General features: G+C 40.6%; 1 protein-coding gene across 3 annotated transcripts in view; it reads right to left on the bottom strand.

The window, feature by feature from the left end:
- Positions 1 to 16,255, bottom strand: part of LOC110598371 (small integral membrane protein 13) — a 135,433-nt gene extending 119,178 nt beyond the window's left edge. Inside the window, exon 1 of one of the 3 annotated variants that reach the window (XR_013425424.1) lies at positions 14,938 to 16,255. Coding sequence is in view for 1 of the 3 variants with exons in the window: in XM_078020540.1 (XP_077876666.1) it covers positions 14,938 to 15,013 (76 nt within the window). In the remaining 2 variants the exon portion in view is untranslated. The remainder of the gene's footprint in view (positions 1 to 14,937) is intronic. The other 2 variants (XR_013425423.1, XM_078020540.1) reach the window with 2 other exon arrangements.
- Between the last annotated feature and the right edge of the window lie 4,496 nt (positions 16,256 to 20,751).

Here is a 20,751-nt window from a genome sequence, read left to right as displayed (position 1 = left end):
TCGGCAGGGCAGGTACTAGGAACAAGCTGTAGGGCCTATCTGAAAGGATGGGACATTTTTAAAGACTGGAAGGGTGTGGGTAAGATAGACTGGAGAGAATCCCCAGTAATATGTCTCCTCTATCTTTATTAGGTAATATACTCCTGCAAGACAGTTTCCACTACTAGAGCCACCCAAAACACTCAAGCAGACAACGCTTTTTTGCTGAATAAAGCCTAACGAAAACCTTCCATCTTCTTGGAATCTACCTTAATTCCTTTAAAACTTCCAACACAACATGACCTTTGATGAATATCCACATTGCAAGAGGTACTCTGGAGGGACAACCTGGGGTAGGGAGAAGGTAGCAGGGGATGAGGCCGGGCAGCATATTTTCTCTTTTAGGGAAAAAGAACACCTGTAATGTAAGGCAATTTTAAAAGCATTATTCCAATGGAATAACTCTAGCTAAAAAGATATGATTACCTATATCTAAAAAGAACAAAGAAAAAAAAGTGATTACCTATTGCAGTAATTCTTAAGAGCAATCAAACTGGCTACTCATCAGAATCTGCTGGAGAGTTTTTAGAAATCATAGAGTCAAAAGGTTCATCCCAGATACCCTACGTCAATCCCCAAGGTTGTGCTTATTATTTTTAAGCTTATTAAGTAATTCTGATGTCACATGTAAGTTTGTAAAAAACAGAAATGAGAGTGAAGAAGAAGCAAGAGTGCTGCTGATGATCAATTATGGAGACTGGCCAAGGAAAAGGAAAAAAATATACACAGTGAAATGCCTCTAGGGAAGAGACCAGAGCAACAGCTGACCAGAGCCCCTGCCTGAGAAGACTCCGCAGGTCACATTAATACTTCCTATTGAGACAGTATATAAAGGGAGCTACATAGAAACTTCCCTGCCATCACTTAGGAGTGGGGTGATGTTATAGGAGGACAACAGATCTGGTGTAACGGATGGTGCTGTTTTAATGTTCCCTCCAAAGCTCATGCTCATCTGCTATTTTACCAGTATTAAGAGGTGGTGGGCATCTTTAAGAGGTGATCAGGTCATAACGGCTCTGCCTTCATGACTGAATTTACACAATTATCACAAGAGTGGGTTAAATGTCAGAAAAATGGTTTTGTTAAAAGTTGGGCCCTGTCTTGCCCTGCATTTGCCTGGCCCTCCACCATGTTATGACATGGCACAGAGGCCTTCACCAGATGCCAGCACCATGCTCAACTCCTGAAATGCAAGCCAAACCAACTGCTATTGCTTACAATTCACTCAGTGTGTGGTATTCCATTTAAGAGTAGAAAACAGACTAAGGAGGACAGAAGTTGGACATAAAGATGAATGTCTCTGCTCTAAGCAGAACTGTACTGTCTGGTGACTAGAATGGGTTAATGTAAACTTTATATTCAAAGCTCATTCTATTGTATACTATGAATATAAGAAAAGACAAATGGGAAGTTCCCTAATATAAAATGAAGTATCAACCATGCATATCATTGGTTGCAAGAGTCAAAGTATGTAGCCAACGTACGTAGGTCTGTCTTGCAGGGGAAGAGACTTCATAGACATAGGGGCAGAATCACCAGTTAGGATGTATAATGTATTTACTATAAGACTAGAACAACCTAATTTGGATTCTGGGTCCTAGAGTAATTAAGTTCTTCTGGGTGTGCATATGTATTTGGGAAGCAGAGGATGAGGAAAGAAAAACCACTAAAACCTAGGCAACCTTTTACTGAAAAGGACTTAATCCTTGTACACAAGTACAGATCACATAATTCCTCCCACTCAAGTCTGACACACACACACACTAGAAACATCTACTCTTATTTTATAGACATGTGTCTTACACAGCTGTCCTGGGATTTAGAAAGATTAAGAGGGGAAGGAAGAAAAGAAAGGAAGGGGTGAGGGAGGGAGGCCTACCTATAGGTACCTATAATCAGAAACTAAGGCTGACTATTAAAACAGCTGTCCTTCACAGCATAGAAGGTGAGTTTGTGCCTTGCTCCAGCCTCACACTGATAAGCACTGTAAGTCAGAAAAATTGGCTGGCAATAGAGGGTGTGTATTGTGGGATAATGAAGGAACACTCATTTATGTGTGCTTAGTTATTGTTAAGCGTTAGGTCAAAAGATTAATTTCATGAAACACTGTGCTTCTACTCAAGATAAGTGTGCTAGCAGCAGAAGGGTAGTAATGATAGATGGACTTGAGTGATGAACCACTGCCACTAATATGCCTGAAACCCATGGGAATAACTGTAATTTCATCTTCAATTATATAGTTCTCGGATCACAAAGTGTTTTTACATTCAACATTTTATTGAATTCTCAAAATTTCTCTTAACTTGTTAAGACAGCAACCCCTATTCCCATTTTCTAGATAAGAAAACAAAGGCTCCAAGTAAGAGAAGAGAGCCAATTTACCTAAGAGAAAGCAACAAATTTTAACAGTGCATATCATATTTTTGTGGTGAAGGTATGGCTGAAACACAAAATACAGTTTAAGGAATGATAATATGATTTCACTTATCTGCTATAAACTGAGTATTTATAGACCCGCAAAATTCACACACACATTCCATTTTGTGGGGATGTCAGGAGGATTTTTTTGGTATAATGGCTTAACTTGAACCTAGGGCATATAACCACTCAGCCACATCCCTAATCCCCAGTCCCCCACCTTTTTTTTTTTTTTTTGAGACAGAACCTAAGTTGTTGAAGCTAGCTTTGAATTTATGAGCCTCCTGCCTCAGCCTCCCAGATTGACAGGATTAGAATTAGCACCACTAAAAAAAAAAAAAGTATGAGCCACCATGCCCAGGTCTTCCCCTCTAGAGCAAACTGCACACAGGAGACTACTATCGCTGTGACAGAGAATTCTAAGTATCGTTAATATAATTTTAAAATCTTTCAACAATGCTATTTCCTCAATACAAGCTCTCCTGGTTGTTTGCTTTAGAACCTCAGGCTTACGTTTCATAAACCACTTTATTAATATTGATTGTCCTCTCCATGAGATGCAAGTTTCTTAAGGAAGGGAAATGTAGGGTTTCCACTGTATTCCCTATGCCTTAAAACCATACTGGCACACAGATGATTCTCAAAACCAACCAACCTCCATTCTCCCTGTGCCGCCTCACAAAAACTACCCATGAATTTAAAGATTTTTGGATGTCTACCAATTGACCTATTTCAGAGTTCAATGTTAGCTCTGAAGATTCCTACTCTATAATATAGTAGCTAAAATATGGCAAGAACTGGTGGTTTCCTTTCACGAAGATAAGGAACAACCCTATAAATCAGGTTGACCTGAGACATACAGTACATCCTACTCAAAACACACTGACATTAATATGACGTGAGTTAATTACACTTCAGCAAATAAGAGTCATAAATAAGAATCATGTTTAGCAAAATGGTACATGCCTATAACCCCAGAAACTCAGGAAGCTGAGGCAGAAGGATGGTAAATTCTATGTTAGCCTCAAGAAACTTAATGAGACATTGTCTCAAGAATTTAAAAAGAGGCCAGGCTCAGTGGCATACACCTGTAATCTCAGCAGCAGGAGAATCTGGGGCAGGAGGATTTCAAGTTCAAAGCCAGCCTCAAAAACTCAATAAGGCCCTAAACTTAGCGAGACCCTGTCTCAAAATTTTAAAAAATATATAAAAAGGGATGGGGATGTGGCTCAGTGATTAAGCACTCATGGGTTCAATCTTCGGTACAAAAAAAGAAAGAAAAAAGAAAAGGGGCTGTGGGTATAGCTCAATGATAGTGTGCACTGGGTTCAATTCCCAGTACAGGAAAAAAAAAAAAAGTGATTATGTGTCAAAATCTTGACATATCTGTTAAAATAACTGGAAGGCCTGAGGTTGAAAAGGCTCCAGCACTTTGGGTTCCTACATAAGCAAATCAAAACCCAACTTGACATAAACAGCACAACTAGACTTAAGCCTATACAATCAGAAACTACCAACAAGCCTCTGACTAGAGACTTTCTACTTTTTCTACCTTGTTCCATGCACCTTTCTCCCTCATATCATTTGTTGGTAAAACCCCTTTCTATTTGGCACTGCCTGATTTATTTATCGGTTTGCTCAAACACATTGCTTAAAATGTTAGTGTGCCTAAGTTTATCTTTGAACAGGCCTTTGCAGATTGTTACAAAAACCAATGAATTAGATGACCTGAAAACTCTGTTCACACTTTTCTCTGATCAACACATTTTACCTTATTCTACCATTATCTTTGAAATATATATTATTCTAAGCAAAACCGTATTAAATTAAGGATCTTAAAAGTCTAAAACTAGATTGTCTTTGAAAATCCATTTTCAAACATTAATTCCATATTTATTCACCTGTATTTCAATGTTAGAGAGATTTCAATGTTAGCAGATAAGCAGAAACTGTCAACTTCCAAATTCCCAGAATCCATTATCTGTGACTTCACCTATATGCTAAAACTAAAGATTGGGGCATTGCTCAAGCTATGAAGCTAGTAAGTGGCAATGCTGGTGGTGTGATGTGATCACAGTCACAGGTGGCCTGAGTCCAATTCTGTTCACTCTCGATAACCCCTTGATTTTGCTAGGCACAGCAGGAACCTGGGACTGGGTACTCCACCAAGCCTGTTAATTATAGCCTGTGCAAAGTCTGCTAGGCCAGACTGAAGTAGGGTGAGAAACCAAGCCAAACTCCGAAGGGGCTATGTTCCGATCTTCTCCTAGGACGCTGACTGGGTTCTAAGTCTACCCCAAAACTTCAAATCCCAATACTCTTTACAGTGACAGAGCAGACAGAAGTGACCTCACTGCTGCTGGATCACCCTCGAATCAGAAGGCTTCCATCATTCCCAGCCTCTACTGTTTTGGCCTTAGTTCAAGTTTTTGCCAACACTTCACATAAACCTACTGAGATAAGAATTTAGGGATACAAGAGGAAAAAAGATACAGTGAATCTCTCAAAAGAGACCTGCCCAGGAAGCACTGGAATGCAGGAAGTGTCCATGAACCCTGGAATGCAAAACAAGCAACTTCTGAACAGGAAAACCCAGCCCTCATCTTTCTGCCCATGTCCTTGCCCACGGAGAACAGCATGATGCAAGGCAATATGCAAGTGCAAGAAAAACTGATGCAAAACTAAGTAAAATTCTGCCTGACTCCACCTCTAGTTTAACCCTCTAGCTACTGTCGCTCTGTGAATATTAGAACACAAACCAAGGCACTACTTCTCACTCAAGACAGCCTGCATTCTCCTTGCTTTCCTAAATAAATCTCTGTGCCTCATCTGACTCATGCTGAAATTCTTTTCCATCAAGTACATCAAGGACCCCATCCTCCTGAGTTGAGGTCCCCCCAAGCCCTCCTCAGGTGATACTAGCAGGTTTCTATTCTCTCCCTCCCCACACGTCGCCATAACAATGTACAGAATTTTAAATTCCCTGTGAAAAACTCCTATCCAGCTCCCCATTGCCCTTAAAAAAGGATAAACTCTGTAGGTGATAGACATAAAGTACCACAATCCATATACCTCTGGTTCCCTTCTATATCCTCATCCTAGCTAATTATTTGAGGACTAAAAATTCATTCATTCATTCATTCAAATATTCATCAGCACATACTATGTTCCAAATGCTATCCTTATTGCAACCTATTTGTCCAATGATAAAATAGAAAAAATTGAAAGCATGTTGCCCAATGATTGAGAATGAATTAGGAAGGTAAAATAATCAGGTTTTGTTTTAGGTGAAGATTCTGAGATCTGAGACAACCAGAAGGAAAAACAGCAGCCTGGGTATTAGGTATTGTTGGGTTGTGTACTGGAGTTATCTGTTGTGGGGATATCTTCCCTAGTGGAGTATAAAGTCCTCGAGAGCAGAGATCAGGCTTTGTACATCCATGACCACTAACTACCCCAAGCAAATGTACATAAAAGTTCAGTAACTGTATTTTACTAAATAATATAAGGGCTATTCATCTTGAAGCAATCCTAGCTTGTACCACACTGAAGACTTACTTGTAAAGAGAATTTTAATAATGATAATGTCTAAGGAATTTTTCATTCTTTAAACAGCTGAGGGGCTAATGTAACAGTCATCCACTTTATACTTTGAATATATATCCCTTGTTGCTCTAAAACTGACATGTTTTTTCTCCTCCCTAGCCTTATCTCTGACCTTCTCTTCCCCAATCTTCTCCTCTTTGGTTTTCTCCTTCCTCATCTCTGCTCCCTAATCTCAGAAAACAGGATTCCTCTGAATCACCTCTTAAAAACCCCGTTCCCTGATGGGCAGAATCACAATCTTTGGGACAGGAGTCTCGTGTTTCCTTTTTTTTTTCCCCCTTGCAAAGCAATAAAACTTCTTCCTTTTTCTCAAAACCGTGTCCTCATTTTTAGATTGGCATTGGGGACAAGGACTAAGCTCATTACTTACTACTATGTAATGTGCCAGGCACTATTCTAGATTCTAGGGATAGAGTAGTAAACCAACCAGAGAAGTCACCGATTTCATCGAGTTTACACTCTAAGTGGTAGTGTTAAATAAAAATTACAGGAGGCCACTGTTTTAGACTAACCTCCTGCATAGACCAGACTAAAAATCAAAATGGAGTCACTCAGGTTAAAGTTCCATGTCATTGAGCTGAAACTGCTTATCTGACCGTCCACAAATCAGGATTAAGTAGAGAACTGCCAAATGTCTCAAACAGGCCAGTTTCAATTGGCATGATAATGAAGTTCCTTGTGCCTTAATCTTTACACAAGAAAAGTAACCTGAAGTAACCTGATGTTAACCAATCAGTTATTTTTCTATTGTTCTGTCCTACTGGTCCCCCACCTTGCAAGAAAAATAACTTTGAAATGACAAATCTACTATTTGTTCTTTTATGTCTTTCTTCAGCCCTGGCTCTTCTAGCATGGTCCATCAGAACTTATTCTATTTTATAAATTGAAGTGCTGCCTCATTCTAGAATCAAAAATAAAGCTGATCAAGATCTGATAGGTCTTCCAGAGGGAGATGCGGTTGTGGGTGCAGCAGCTCTGTCCCATCAGCCCTGTTTCAAGTCCCACTGCTCTGCTCGTTCTCCCTGAAAAACAATGCAGTCAGGAAGCCATGCCACAGTCATGGTTTTTTAGATACCAGACAGACACCCATGAAACCAGAGGCTGTGATTCACTGAATCAGAATTACCTAACCAGCCTGAGAAGTGTGTATTGACTTGATTAGAGGTGGCAAGGTTAAAAGAGCTTAAGAGTAAAAGGACCAATGCTGATCAAGACTTTGAAAAACACTACATAAAAGACACCTTGTGTGAAGGTTCTAAGACATAATCATTTCCAGATGAGAAGCCATAGCCACTCCTAGGCTCACAGTCCTGAGTCGGTAAAGCAGATTATTTCTAATAGTGCTGGGTCAAGAGTCAAGGCCAAAGTCACCAATGCTGGTACCTAAACCAAATTTTTTAAATAAATTATCTATTGTTTAAAAAAAAGTGATAGAAGAAAAATTCTGATATGCCCTAAATTTAATCACAAAGGGTAAGAGGGTGAAGAGGGAAAAGTCTATGGGTTGAAACCAATTAGACTATTAGACTGTTCTATTCCTGAAAGAATGTTAAAACTCTGACTTAGAGCCCCCAGCAGTCATCTTCCATCTCCCCTCCTATAGCCTCCTGCTTACATATAAACTTTCCAAACTCCTCTCCCCAAACAATCCAGAAGCAACAAGTACTCTCCTTATGGACCATCCTTCTGTTCCAAAATGGTCTGTGCTTTGTGCTATCCTGCCTCTTCTACTTATAGCCAACAGAAGTTCACAGTAAACAATGTATGGTTTCCTTCCCACATTTTCATTATAAAAATGCTTTTGGCTCTTAAATCCAGTGAACATATTTAAATTGTTATCTAACCCTGTTGCTGGTAGCTGCAGAACTTGCCCTAGGACCTTGTCCTTCTCCAGTTAATATCTACAACAGCTCAAAAAACCCTTTTATTTCAGAGAACCCTTAGTCTCCAGAGTTTGGGTTCAACAGTTCATTAAACTGAATTGTCACACTGTTGTCCTCTGACAGAGGAAAAAGACTTATGAAATAACTCATTTCTGAAAGTGCAAAATGCTCTGAAAACGAAGAGTAAAAGAGAAAAAGAGTGTTTGGATGGGCTACCACAGGTAGTCAGGGAAAGTCTCTGAGATGACATTTAATATGAAACCTGAATGATGAGAAACCAGTCCTATGAAAAGCCTGAGGAAGAGAGAACAAATGTCCTGCAAAAGGCACAAAGCTGGCCCATCCTTGAATGTTGAGTAGCAGTGAGAATGGAGAGCGATCAGAGAGGTAGACAGGGGTGGGCTGCAACAGACAGACCTGGGTTGTCCCCAGTTAGAAACTTGGAGTACTTCAAAGGAAATGGTAAACCACTAGAAGATGGGTTGTAAAAGCAAGGAATCATCTTTTACCCCCACTTTTCAATTGGGACATTATAGTTATACACAATGATGAAATTTATTGTTACATATTCATATGTGCACACAATATAACAATATAATTTGGCCAATATCATTTCTCAGTATTTCCCCTTTCCAAGGAGGGACATTTTTAAAAGATTACTCTGAGGACAAGTGACAACTGGTCTAGCAAAGCAGAGGAAACAAAAATCTGAATGGCAGAAGATACCAGTTGAAGCCAAACACAAGGAAAAAACCTCACAAAAGGCTGGAAGGAAGAGCAACAAAGGAGTGGTGGGAAGTCTACTCACAACAGAGCACTCTTACAATACCCAAGTATGAAACGAGAGAACTCCTTTCTGGAGAATACCCACAAAGAACCTCCAGATACTAACAACTGGGTAAAACTCTAAAGAACAGACTGTCACTGCCCAGCCACCCTGCTCTTAGCCGGGAGCTGACTGAGAAATCATCATCATCTTCTATTACCTCACCCTTAAATATGAACAGAGAGCAGACCCCTAGCCAGGTACAGAAAAACTCCCACACAAAGAGCCCAGGCCCCATTTAGTGTGTGCACACCTGTAATCCCACTTATTCCAGAGTCTGTGGGGCAGGAGGATCACAAGTTTGAGGTCAGCCGGGGCAACTTAGCAAGATCTTGTCTCAATAAAATACAAAGGGCTGGATGTACCTCAGTGATAGAGTCCTTGCCTAGCAAGCATAAGGCTCTGGGTTCAATCACCAGTACCACAAAAAAAAAAAAAAAAAAAAAGGAAAAGGAGCCTAAAGCAAATAAGCAGAAAGAAACATAGGAGAAATAAAGTCAATACAGGAAGAAGAACACTTTATCAAAATAATATATTACATATATAAAACTATTATGTTTTGGAAGATAAGACTGAATGTAGGCATGTAATAAAATAATAAAAACATTCTATAAAAGAGGAATCGGAGAACAAAAAAAGCTCTGATATTAAAAACTGTATAGCTAACACTAAAATTCAATACAATAAACAGAAGATAAAATCCAAACATCTCTAGAAAGAAGGATGGCAGCAAGAAAGAAAATAGAAGACAAAAATTTAAAATTAAAGAATGAGCCCAAGAGGTTCCACTCCAAGTAACAGAAGTGTTGGGGGGAAACACGCACATACAAAATAGCCTAGAGAAAATTATCAAAGGGCTAGTAGAAATATATCCAGAAATGAAAAGCAAACTCTGAATTAAAAAGATCCAGCAAAATGAAAGGGACACATACCAAGATGTATCATACTGACATTTCAGAATGTCAAAGACAAGAAGACTATTCAAAAACATCTAGAAAGATGTCCTATAAACACAATCAGGTTGAATTGAATCTCTCAAAATCAAACCTAGAAGCTAGAAATCAATGGAGTGGTAATTCTAAAATTCTAAATGAAAATTATTTACAACCCCAGTCTATTGATCAAGAGTAAAAAATAAAATAAAAAAGACATTTAAAAGTACGTGTTAGTTCAAAAAACTATTTTCCCTGTATTCCTTCTTAGAGTTACTACAAAACATGCTCCAACAAGAACGTAAACAATGCCATGAATCCAGAAAATGTACAGAACAGGGTAGCAGAGAAAATTCAGCTTCCCATGAGAATGACAGCTGCTGAGAAGAAAGAAGGGCCCTGGGACTGGGAGGGGAAAGAAGGGGAAGAGCAGTTTATTTAAACATGGGAAATATTACTCACAAGCATGTGTTAAGGATTATAAAACAATGGAAGGGGGATCTAATAACAATGGAAACATACAAAAAATACTAAGTAAATTTAAAAGGCAATTGTTAACTTCAAGAAACATGAAGAACCATAGAAGAAACTATATGTGATCACATTATACCATTTGACCAGCAGGGAATAATAATTACATAGTCCAAATATAAATTCTAACTATTAAGTTAGCCAAAAATTGTGTTATTAATGGCAAGAAGTTGGGGTAGACTCTACCTTAACAATGTCTAAAATTGCAAAACCAGAGATAGCAATGAATATGTTATATATAAATACAGAATTAAATAACCAGGATTGCAGTGAATCTAAAGGTTAAAAGGAACTATTTTCTTGATCGTATACTACTGACTTTTGAAACTATATTTCTTCTATTAAAATTTGATTAAACATTTTCTTATTAAAAAACTGTCTGTAGGAGGCTGAGGCAAGATTGCAAGTTCAAAGCCAGCCTCAGCAACAGGGAGGCACTAAGCAATTCAGTGAGACTCTGTATCTAAATAAAATACAAAATAGGGCTGGAGATGTGGCTTAGTGGTTCAGTGCCCAGGTTCAATCTTCCATACAAAAAGAAAAGAAAAGAAACTGTTGCTGGGTGCGCGCGTGCACACACTCACACACACACACACACACACACACACACACACACACACACACACACGCCTTTAATCCCAGCAGCTGGGGAGGATGAGGCAGGATTGTGAGTTCAAAGCCAGCTTCAGCAACTCAGCATGGCCCTTAACAACTTAGCAAGACGCTGTATCTAAATAAAATATTAAAAAAGGGTTGGGGATGTGGCTCAGTGGTTAGTAGTTAAGCACCCCTGGGTTCAATCCCCAGTAACGACAACAAAAAATTCTAGCTAGTATGTGGTAAGTGATTCAGAAAGAAAGATGGACTGGAAAAAACACTAGTAAGGAAATTAAAGCAGCCAAAGACAATGGTGATGATGGTGATGACGGTGATAAAGGCAGCAGTGGTGGCTGCATTGATGATAGAAAACAGAACATATTTCATATTTTTTTTCAGGGAAATAAAACAGAAAACTTGCAGAGGGGGTTGATGTGCATGGATGGGGGAGTAAAGGAAAGGGTTAAACCTAGGATGATACCTAAGTTCTTGGCTTGACCCACGGAGTGAAGTACGAATTTTTTAGATGGGTAAAACTGGGGAAGAAACAGGTGGTAGGAATCAGAAATCCTGTTTTAGATGTATTAAATTTGAGATGCTTATTAGATCTCCAGTGAGATTGGAACAAAAGTCTGATGCAAAAGCTGGGGACTCAAAGAAGAAATCAAAGTTGGAGACGTAAACTTTAGACTCATTTGCTATATCTGGTATGTAAGTCAGTAGGAATGGATAAGGTAGCTTAGGGAGAGAATAAGTAGAAAACAGAAATATATTTGTACATTATAGAAACATAGCACAAAAAATAAAAATAGCAAGCATTCCATGGAGCAAGAGCAAGTACTAACCCACACACTACTTCAGAGAGATACATAGATGGTGGTTAAATGTATATACAAACCAACTGACACTTGTAATTGATGTACTTAGGAAAATATGGAGAATAATATAATTCATTAAGAGTTGTGGTAAAAAGAGAAAAAGTTAAGAAATTCTAGGGAATGAGAAGATGGGGAATGGAAGGAAGAACACCATGAAAGAAGAGTATATAAAAAAAAAAAAGAAAGAAATGCTTGTGAGAAAATGCTCAATTTTAGAGAGTGACTATAACAGGTCAAGTTCAATTAGGACTGATAAATAACTACCGACTTGGTAACATGGCAGCCATTTTTTACTGAACTTGGCAAGGGAGCTCATTGTATGATGGGGGTAGAAAACATTTTAGACACGAATGAAAGATGAGAATAAAGAAACCACCAATACAGACAAAAGAAAAACCTTCCCAGGAACCTGAAATTTGAAAAATCAGAATTTGCTATATAAAAGAGCCTATAAGAGTTCTAAAACATACTCTGCTATAATTCCTTGTAGCAGATCCAATCATGTTTCCAGTGCCTAGGAGGCACTGAACACTCAGTTTGCAGATGAATGAAATTAGAAATCAAGAGACCCAGTCCCCCAAAGCAAAGGTTTTTAATCTGTACTCTATGTTTGGGTTTAAGAAAGGGAGTCCACCAGAATGTAGAAATCAACAGGGGAAATGTAACAGCAATCCATTTCATGCTTTCAATGTAGCCCTTGCTGCTCCACCACTGCAACTTAATTTTAAAATGGAAATGTTTCTTCTCTTCCCCTCTCCCTAATCTCAGAGGGAACAGGATTACCTTTCTTCCCCATTTTAGGCAGTTATCTGTCCTTGAGCACACACCCACCATAGGATCCAAGTAATCTGGACTTTGGGAATGGCCAGAAGATCTCAGAAATTACTATCTCCCAAATTAACAAGTGAATTACAACTTCAACCAAGAACACAGTTAATGTAGCCTCCACCTCTTTAAAAGCCCCTATTCCCATTGATAGGCAGAATCACAGCCTCTGGGAAAGGAGTTCCTGTGCTTCTCTAAGTAGTAAACCTTCTTTTTCCTTTTTCTCAAAAATAAATAAAAAATTCATGAAATCTTTGAACTAGAAAAGTCTTGGTACAACTTTCTAAAAAAGTAAGTGTTCATAAATAACATTCATCAGACTCTCAAAAGGGCTTGTGTGCAACAGAAAGGTAGCAACTGTTTTAAGGACATCCACCTGAACTATCCAACTGCTCCCTCACCTTCCAGGCAGTGCTAAAGACATGGTGCTTATTATAGACTGAAATGTGTCCCCTCTGTTGCCAAATTCACATATTAAATCCTAACTTCCAATGTGACTATATTTGGAGGTCTTTAAAGAGGTAAATTAGGTTATATGAAGTCATAAGGTTGAGGATCCTAATTCAAAGAATGTTGTCCTTTATAAAAGATTTGAGACACAAACACAGAAGACAGACCATGTGAAGACACAGGAAGAAGGTCATAAACAAACCAAGCAGTGAACCCTCAGAAGAAAATCAATCCTGCTGACACCCTGATCCCAGACTTCTGGCCTCTTGAACAGTGAGAATTGATTAAGCCACCCAGTCTATGGTATTTTGCTACATTGGCCCTAGTAAACTAATACAGTGCCCCAATTTCTCAAGGATGGCCTGGTCCTTCCCTCCTCTCCTAAGTCCCAACCCCATTCTAGTCGTCATTAGGTCTTCTACCCCATCATTGGGTCTCCAAAAAAGTGTTTGAATTACTTCTTCATAAAGCTATCAGTTCTTGACCAATCCAATCAAATAAGGTGTTATATACCTCACCACTCTTATTCTGTGTTTCCTGAAGCTAAAAGTAAGAAACATTTAGAAAAATGAATAAATAGATACTGAGAAATGGCAAAGCAAATAGAAACTCTGATGCCTCACAGTAAGTTTGGCAAATATTCTATTCAAGGTGTGGTGTGGTTTGTATGTGACATCCCTGTGTCCAGGTAACTTGCATGTTCAAATCAAAAGGGATAACATACATTCCTCCTTCACCACAGCCAAATAAATCACAAGAATCTGGTTTTTCCTACTTTAAGAACCTTAAACATCTTCAATTGGCCTAAAATGCAGATATTACAAACAGAACTTTGAGGGACACTTCAATTGTTTTATATCCTCAGAAAAGAAAAGATGTAAGTTAAAAATTTTAGCTCTGATATCATAGGAGGAAAAAAATTAGGGCTGGGGGTATATAGCTCAGAGTGTGTGCTTATTATTTATAAAGGCCTTGGATTTCACCCTCAACACCATCAAAATCGAATTTAAATATACATACAAGTGTATAAATAGAAAGATATATGCACAAAGGCACAGATATCTTTTCCAAGCATAGCTCTAATACCCTCAACTGTGTAATGAAAAAGCTTTGTAGGATTTATTGTGAATTCTAATTATTGCATCAACTGGAACCCCTACTTTAATCTTTTAAATATAAATAAACTCACATCTACTTGAAATACTTTGCAAATTTTCACAATTGCCCAGCCTCTTTGCTGAGACCTATGATTACCAATTACTGCGTATAAAGAAATTTTAAAAAAAAATCAAAACTACTCTTTTAACACTGCCTTGGGAAGAAAGTTTAATGTTCTCTCATTCCAAGAAGGAACGTACCCAAAACAGTACCACTACTTCAGGACGAAGGGTTAGGTTACCTGACCCTGGAAGTTTAATATAGCTGTTGTTTTTAAGTTCTGCCTGTTCTCAACATTTCTGGAATTTAGCTGAAGCATGAACACGAAGTACACAATTTCACGTGCGCTGAAAACCTAAGTGTGTCCCAATCCTGGTCAAATGAAAGTAGTGAACCCTCCTCTCTGTCATTAGGGTCAGAACCTGTAGAGGACAAGGACAGAGTAACCGATCGCTTCCCCTGGAAAACAGGCCACAGGGTCAAAATCTGGGCAGTCGGTGGCAGGAAGGGCCACCCGGGCAGCCGCCAGAGGTGAAGCAGCATCTGGTTCAACCTGCACCGGAGATGCCCAGCCTGCAGCCCGTCGTCGCCGTCCCAGGATGCCCGCGGGCCTGCCACGGGCGGGGGCACGGCTCCGCGCCCCGGTGGGGAGGGAAGGGGGCGCCGACGGTGTCTAGCCGTCCGTCCACGCCTTTCTCGCGGGCCGGCTCTTTCCCAACGAGACCCGACCCGCGAGCCGCAGCCCGAGTCACACCGGCGCGCGGAACTACCCCCGCGGCGGCCGCCGCACTCACCGCACACCATCAGCAGCAGGACGATCAGCAGCGTGGCCACGAACACCAGCAGCGTCAGCCCGACGTTGTGCCACATCTTGGGCGGAGGGTGGTCGCCTCAAGGCGGCGGGCGCGGCGGCGGCAGCGGACAGGCGCGAGCGGGCTTCAGCGGCGGGCGCCGGGCGCGGCGAGGCGCCGAGGCGGCATGGGCGGCGTGCGCCCCTCGGCAGCGCCCCCAGGGGGCGGGGCGGCGCGGCGCGGAGGCGGGCACCACGGCGCGGCCGTCCACCGACCCTCCTTCTCGCCTGTGCGGGCGGGGCGTAGGAGGGAGCTGGGCCTCGGGGCGCCGTTACCCCCTCTTCGCTCCGGGAAGCCCCGGACCGCGACGCCCGAAGACCCCAGTGGCAGCCGGATGCGCTTCCATGGCGGACGCCGAGTGTCTGAGGAGAGGGAGTGAGCACGGAGACACGCAGCGGCCACAAGGCCCAGGTTGTCGCCCGCCCGAGGATCCCAGGGCCCCCAGGGACGCCAGATGTCAACGACTCCCGGCGGCTGCCGCAGCAGCTTCTCGGTCCCCGGCCCCCTCCCCCTGCCGCAGCTCATCACCAAGCGCCCCCTCCGCTCGCCTCCGCCAGGACGCGAGGGCTGCTGGGAGGTGTAGTACGAAGCCCGGCGGAGGCTAGAGTGAGCTGTCCTGCTAGGACTACAACTCCCAGAAAGCATCGCGACCAGGCTTCTTTACTCCCTCCAGCAGGCCGCTCCGCCCTGGGTTTTTCTCCGGCCGCCACCTCTGTCTGCGGACTGAGAGCGGGTGTTCTCGGAATCCGGGTGCTGAGCTGCCCGCTCCTGCGCTGTCCTGGGGCGCCTGAGGGATTTCAGTCATTACTCCACGGACTAAGTCGTTTGTTTTAAGTTTGCAGAGGGAGGAAAGGGTAGGCGACTGCCTGAAAAACTGGTTGCACTTGAACCCAGCCTTATTGCCCTGGGCGAAGATTGGATACTTGGGACATTAGAGGAAGCCTTCTGGTCTCTGGAGGGAGGGAACGGAACCAGCTTCCCCCAGCAACAGATGTTGTGTTCTGTTTTTCATAGGTAATGTATTTCAGAAATTCCCAGCGGGTGACTTAGGACATCTGCTGTACCCTAATTCACCTGCCTGAGTTGGAAGTTTGATTCTTCTGAAACCTAGTGACTTATGACCCACAGCTGAAGGCTGCCGCGCTGAATTGAACATATTTGTATGAAAACACTTTAATAACCTCAAACACACTACTTAAAACCTTTCTATCTGCCACAAATTTCTGTTCCCTCTCTTCTATTTCCAAAAGCAACGTCTAAGCAGCAATCCCTAAATTTAATAAGAATATCCTAGACATTCATGGCTGACTTATTTTGTGAGCTGGGTTCTGTAAGGAGCAGCATTGTGAACAAATACTGTATATGAAAATACATTAAGGGATGGTTATTTGCTCTGCAGAAGATCTAATATAGAATCACTGAAGAATGAACCCAGTACAGTTAAGTGGTAGTTGGGGGGGGGGTCAATTTATGCTTTTTTTCATGGATGACTCAATTCTATTGCAAAAAATAAAACACATTTTATTAAAATTTGATTGAAAAGAGTGAAGAAGTTTATTTTAAGGGTTTTGTCTTGTTTCATTCACATATATTGAATAACTCTAGGTGCTGGGGATAGAGCAGTGAATGAAACAAGATGCCTATACCTAACATGCCTTCATTGTAGTTGGAAAATGCAATCAGCATAATTAGGAATATTGCAGGAACTGCAAATTTCTCTGAAGGAAAGCAGGACAGTATGATGAAGACAGGTGTTATTTAGATTGAGGGATTAAGGAAGGCCTGCCTGAGAAAATGCATTTGATCGGAGACCTGATTGACAAGGATCTAGCCATGGAAAGACCTAGGGAGAGAACATAATAGGTAAAAGGAACAGCTTGTGCAAAACAAGCAAACAAAATTGGTCCTCTAATGTTTGGCTGTGTTTCTCAACCCTGCATACTCAATCTGAACCACCTAGGGATATTGGAAAATTACAGATTGCCAAATCTCTTCCTCATACTGAATGAATCTGAATCTTTAGAGGTAGGGCCCAAACACAGTTTTTACAAGCTCCCAGGTGATTCTAATGTGTGCTCATGTGCACTCGAAAGCTATGGTTCTCAAAGAATGATTTCTTTCAGTAAGAAGGGAACCTGCTAGAAATGCCCCAGACCGATTAAATCCCAAAACTCCATGATCTGCTGATCGTATTTTCCAACTACAATGAAAGCATGCTGAGTATAGGCATTTTGTTTCGTTCACTGCTCTATCCCCAGCACTCTACCAAGATGGTAGCTTGGATTAGGGTAATTTTCACTGGAGTTTGTGAAAAATGGACAGATACAGGACACATTTCAGATTCAGAAAGAAAATCACCAGAATTAACTGATGGTTTAGATGTGGAGGCCTATAAGGAAAGAAGGAAGAAACAAAAATTACTCTCAAATGTGGGAAAAGAGCACTGTGTTGGCTTTGACCAAAATACCGGACAAGATCAACTTAGAGGAGGAAAAGCTTATTTTGGCTTTGGTTTCAGAGATTTAGTCCATGTTGGCCAAGTCTGTTGCTTTGGGGCCAAGGTGAGACAAAACATCTAGGCAAGGGGGAAGAATGCTGCTCTGTTCATGGCTGGCCAGGAAGCAGAGGGTTTAAGGGGGCCACAGGAAAGATGGACCCTTCCAGAGAACATCCCCAGTGACTCATCTCCTCTAGCCACATCTCACCTGCCTACCATTACCACCCCCCAGTTAGCCATTTAAACTGGGATGGACTGATGAGATTACAACTCTCATGATCTAATCATTCTACCTCTGAATTTTCCTGCATTAACACAGAAGTTTGGGGGCATACCTCATGTTCAAATGACAATAGGTAGGTACCCTTAGACCCTGTTAGTGGAAATATGAATTGATACAACCATTATGCAAAGCAATGTGGAGATTCCTCAAAATATTAAAAATAGAATTACTATATGATACAGCAATATCCAAATATTCTATTAGGTCTATATCCAAAAGCAGTGAAATATTCAGATATCTGCACTTCTATATTTATTGCAGAAGTACTCATAATAACCAAGGTATAGAATCAACCTAAGTAAGTGTCCCTCATTGGATGACTGGATAAAATGTGTATATATACAAAAGAGTGCTACACAGCCATGAGAAAGAATGTCATTTCCAACAGCATGGGTGAACCTTGGGAATGGTAAGTGAAATAAGCCAGATACACATTCATATGATCTCAAGCTAAAAATATTGAACTCAGAAAAGTAGACAGTAGAATAATTGTTCCCAGAGGAGGGGACCGTTGCGGGGATATGTTGGTCAAAGGAAATATAATTACAGTTCGAATAAGTTCAAGAGACCAATGTAGAGACCAATGTACACAAGGTGACCACCATGCCAATGTATTATATTCTTGAAAAATGTAAAAATAGTGAATGTTAAATGTTTTCACCTCAAAAATAATAGCTGTATGATTTAATGTGTCATTTAATTATGTAAATTTAACAATTTTATGATATGTAAATGTACTTTATCATGTTGCACACAATAAATATGTAAAATTTTATGTATCAATTTTTTAAAATGGCAAATAAAAAAGCAAGGATACCCAGGCTTTTAGCCTGAATTTCTAGGTTAAATGATGGTGCAATTTCCAGCCTTGGGGAAGACAGCAATCACCTCCCCAGAAAGCTTTGGGAGCCTCTATCTTTATAAATCCAGGTCTTTAGAAGTCCTTAGCTATTAGTCTTTGAAGGTGAAGGATGTTATAACTGGGGCAAGATTAAACACAGCCAGGAACCAAACTCTACAGAGTCCAAGTCCTACTAGACCACGCTGTCATTTGCCCTATAGTTTGGATGATGAATGTCCCCTCTACTCTCATGGTTCTGGGCCTTGGTCCCTTGGTCCCCAGAGTGGTGCTATTGGGAGGTGATAGAACCTTTAGTATGTGGGGCTTATGGGGAGGTCTTTAGGTCATTGGAGATGTGCCTTCAAAGGGGAGTTTGGGACCCCAGTCTGTCTCTGTCTGCTCCAGGTCAAGATGTGACTATTCCTATGCTCCTACCATGATGTGCCATCTTTTGCTGCCCTCACTGAAACCAAGTGTTGTTCAGGCACCATGCCTTTGAGCCTCAACTATAAATAAAACTTTTCTCTTTGTAAATTAGTTGCCTCAGGTATTTTATGTAGTATTGTGAAACTGACCAATATAACACATCTTATGACTTGCTATATTTTATTATAGATCATTTTTTTCCAAAGGATAGATTTTGTAATTGCTTTCAAGATAATATGTCTAGGTTATTCTTAAACCATGGTTATTTCTAAATTCCTTCTACTTATTTTTCTCACCCCAGTATTTAATGGATTTATTCCTCTTTTCTGACTACAGTAGGTCCAATTACAATACAATATCTGCCCACCTTTCCCTCAATAAGACCTCCTGATCCCTTTTTTTCAGTACTGGGGATTGAACATAGGGGTACTCTACCACCATATTACATCCATCCCCAACCCTTTTTATTTTTTATTTTAAGACAGGGTCTCATGACATTGCCCAGGCTGACCTTGAACTTATGATCCTCCTACCTCAGCCTCTGAGTTGCTGGGATTACAAACATGAGCCACCACGCTGGGCAATCTCCCTGATTCTTGCTCACTTGTCTGTGTGCCTTCTCTAAGTCTTGGCCTTACCTGTATGTTGGAATTACCTAAGAAGCTTTAAAAACTGATTCCCAGTTTTCAGGCTAGGCCTATTGACAGTGGGAAAGAATTATAGAGGATCTGAAATCTTTTAATATCCTCCAGGTTTTGATGAACAGTCAGACATGAGAAACTAGTGTTAACTGTATTTAGCAATTAACAATGCCTCTACTTTGGTGATATTCTGCAGATTGTTTTGCATGTTACTTAGTATTTCATATATACATATGTATGTGTATATGTCTTAATTTGGGCTGCTATAACAAAATACCCTAGACTATGTAATCTATAAATATCAGAAATTTATTTCTCAAAGTTCTGGAGTCTGAAAAGTTCCAGATTAAGATACCAGCAGATTTGTCAACTGGTGAGGACTGTCTCTTTCTTAAATGACATTGTATTGCTGCGTCTTCACATGATAGAAGAGACAAGGGAGTTCACTCAAGCCTCTTTTATGAGGACACTAATCTCACTCTCAAAGTTTCCATTTCTTCTTTTTTTTTTTTTCTTTTGGTACTGGGGATTGAATTCAGGGATACTCAACTAATGAGACACATCCCCAGTCCTATTTTTGTATTTTATTTAGAGACAGTGTCTTGCTGAGTTGCTTAAAAACTTGCCATTGCTGAGGCTGGCTTTGAAATTGTGATCCTCCTGTCCCAGCCTCTGGAGCCACAGGGATTACTAGCATGCACCACTACACCTAGTCCCATCTCTTAATACTACCATATTGAGTTTTAGGTTCCAGTATGTAAAGTTTAGGGTAATACTAATATTTAGATCATGACCTAATATATCATATAACCATGTAATGGAAGGAAATGGGTAGCAGGAATGGTTTCCATTCAATTTACGTTAATTTTGAATGATGTTTCAGGGTTTGATCAGAGAAGCAGAACCACAAAGAGTGGTATGGAATAAGAGATTTATCACACAATGTAAAACCTAGGCAATGGTAGTTAGTGGAACAGCCCATGTTTATTTCCTATAATATAATGTTGAACCTAAAGCTGCAATAGTAAGACTTGGGAAGGATAGTCAGATGTAGAAGAGGCAAAGTTGA

This window comes from Ictidomys tridecemlineatus, chromosome 8 (assembly GCF_052094955.1).
Source record: "Ictidomys tridecemlineatus isolate mIctTri1 chromosome 8, mIctTri1.hap1, whole genome shotgun sequence".
Taxonomy (NCBI): domain Eukaryota; kingdom Metazoa; phylum Chordata; class Mammalia; order Rodentia; family Sciuridae; genus Ictidomys; species Ictidomys tridecemlineatus.
The sequence above is the reverse complement of the archived record's forward strand: the minus strand, read 5'-3'. Positions and strand labels throughout refer to the sequence as shown.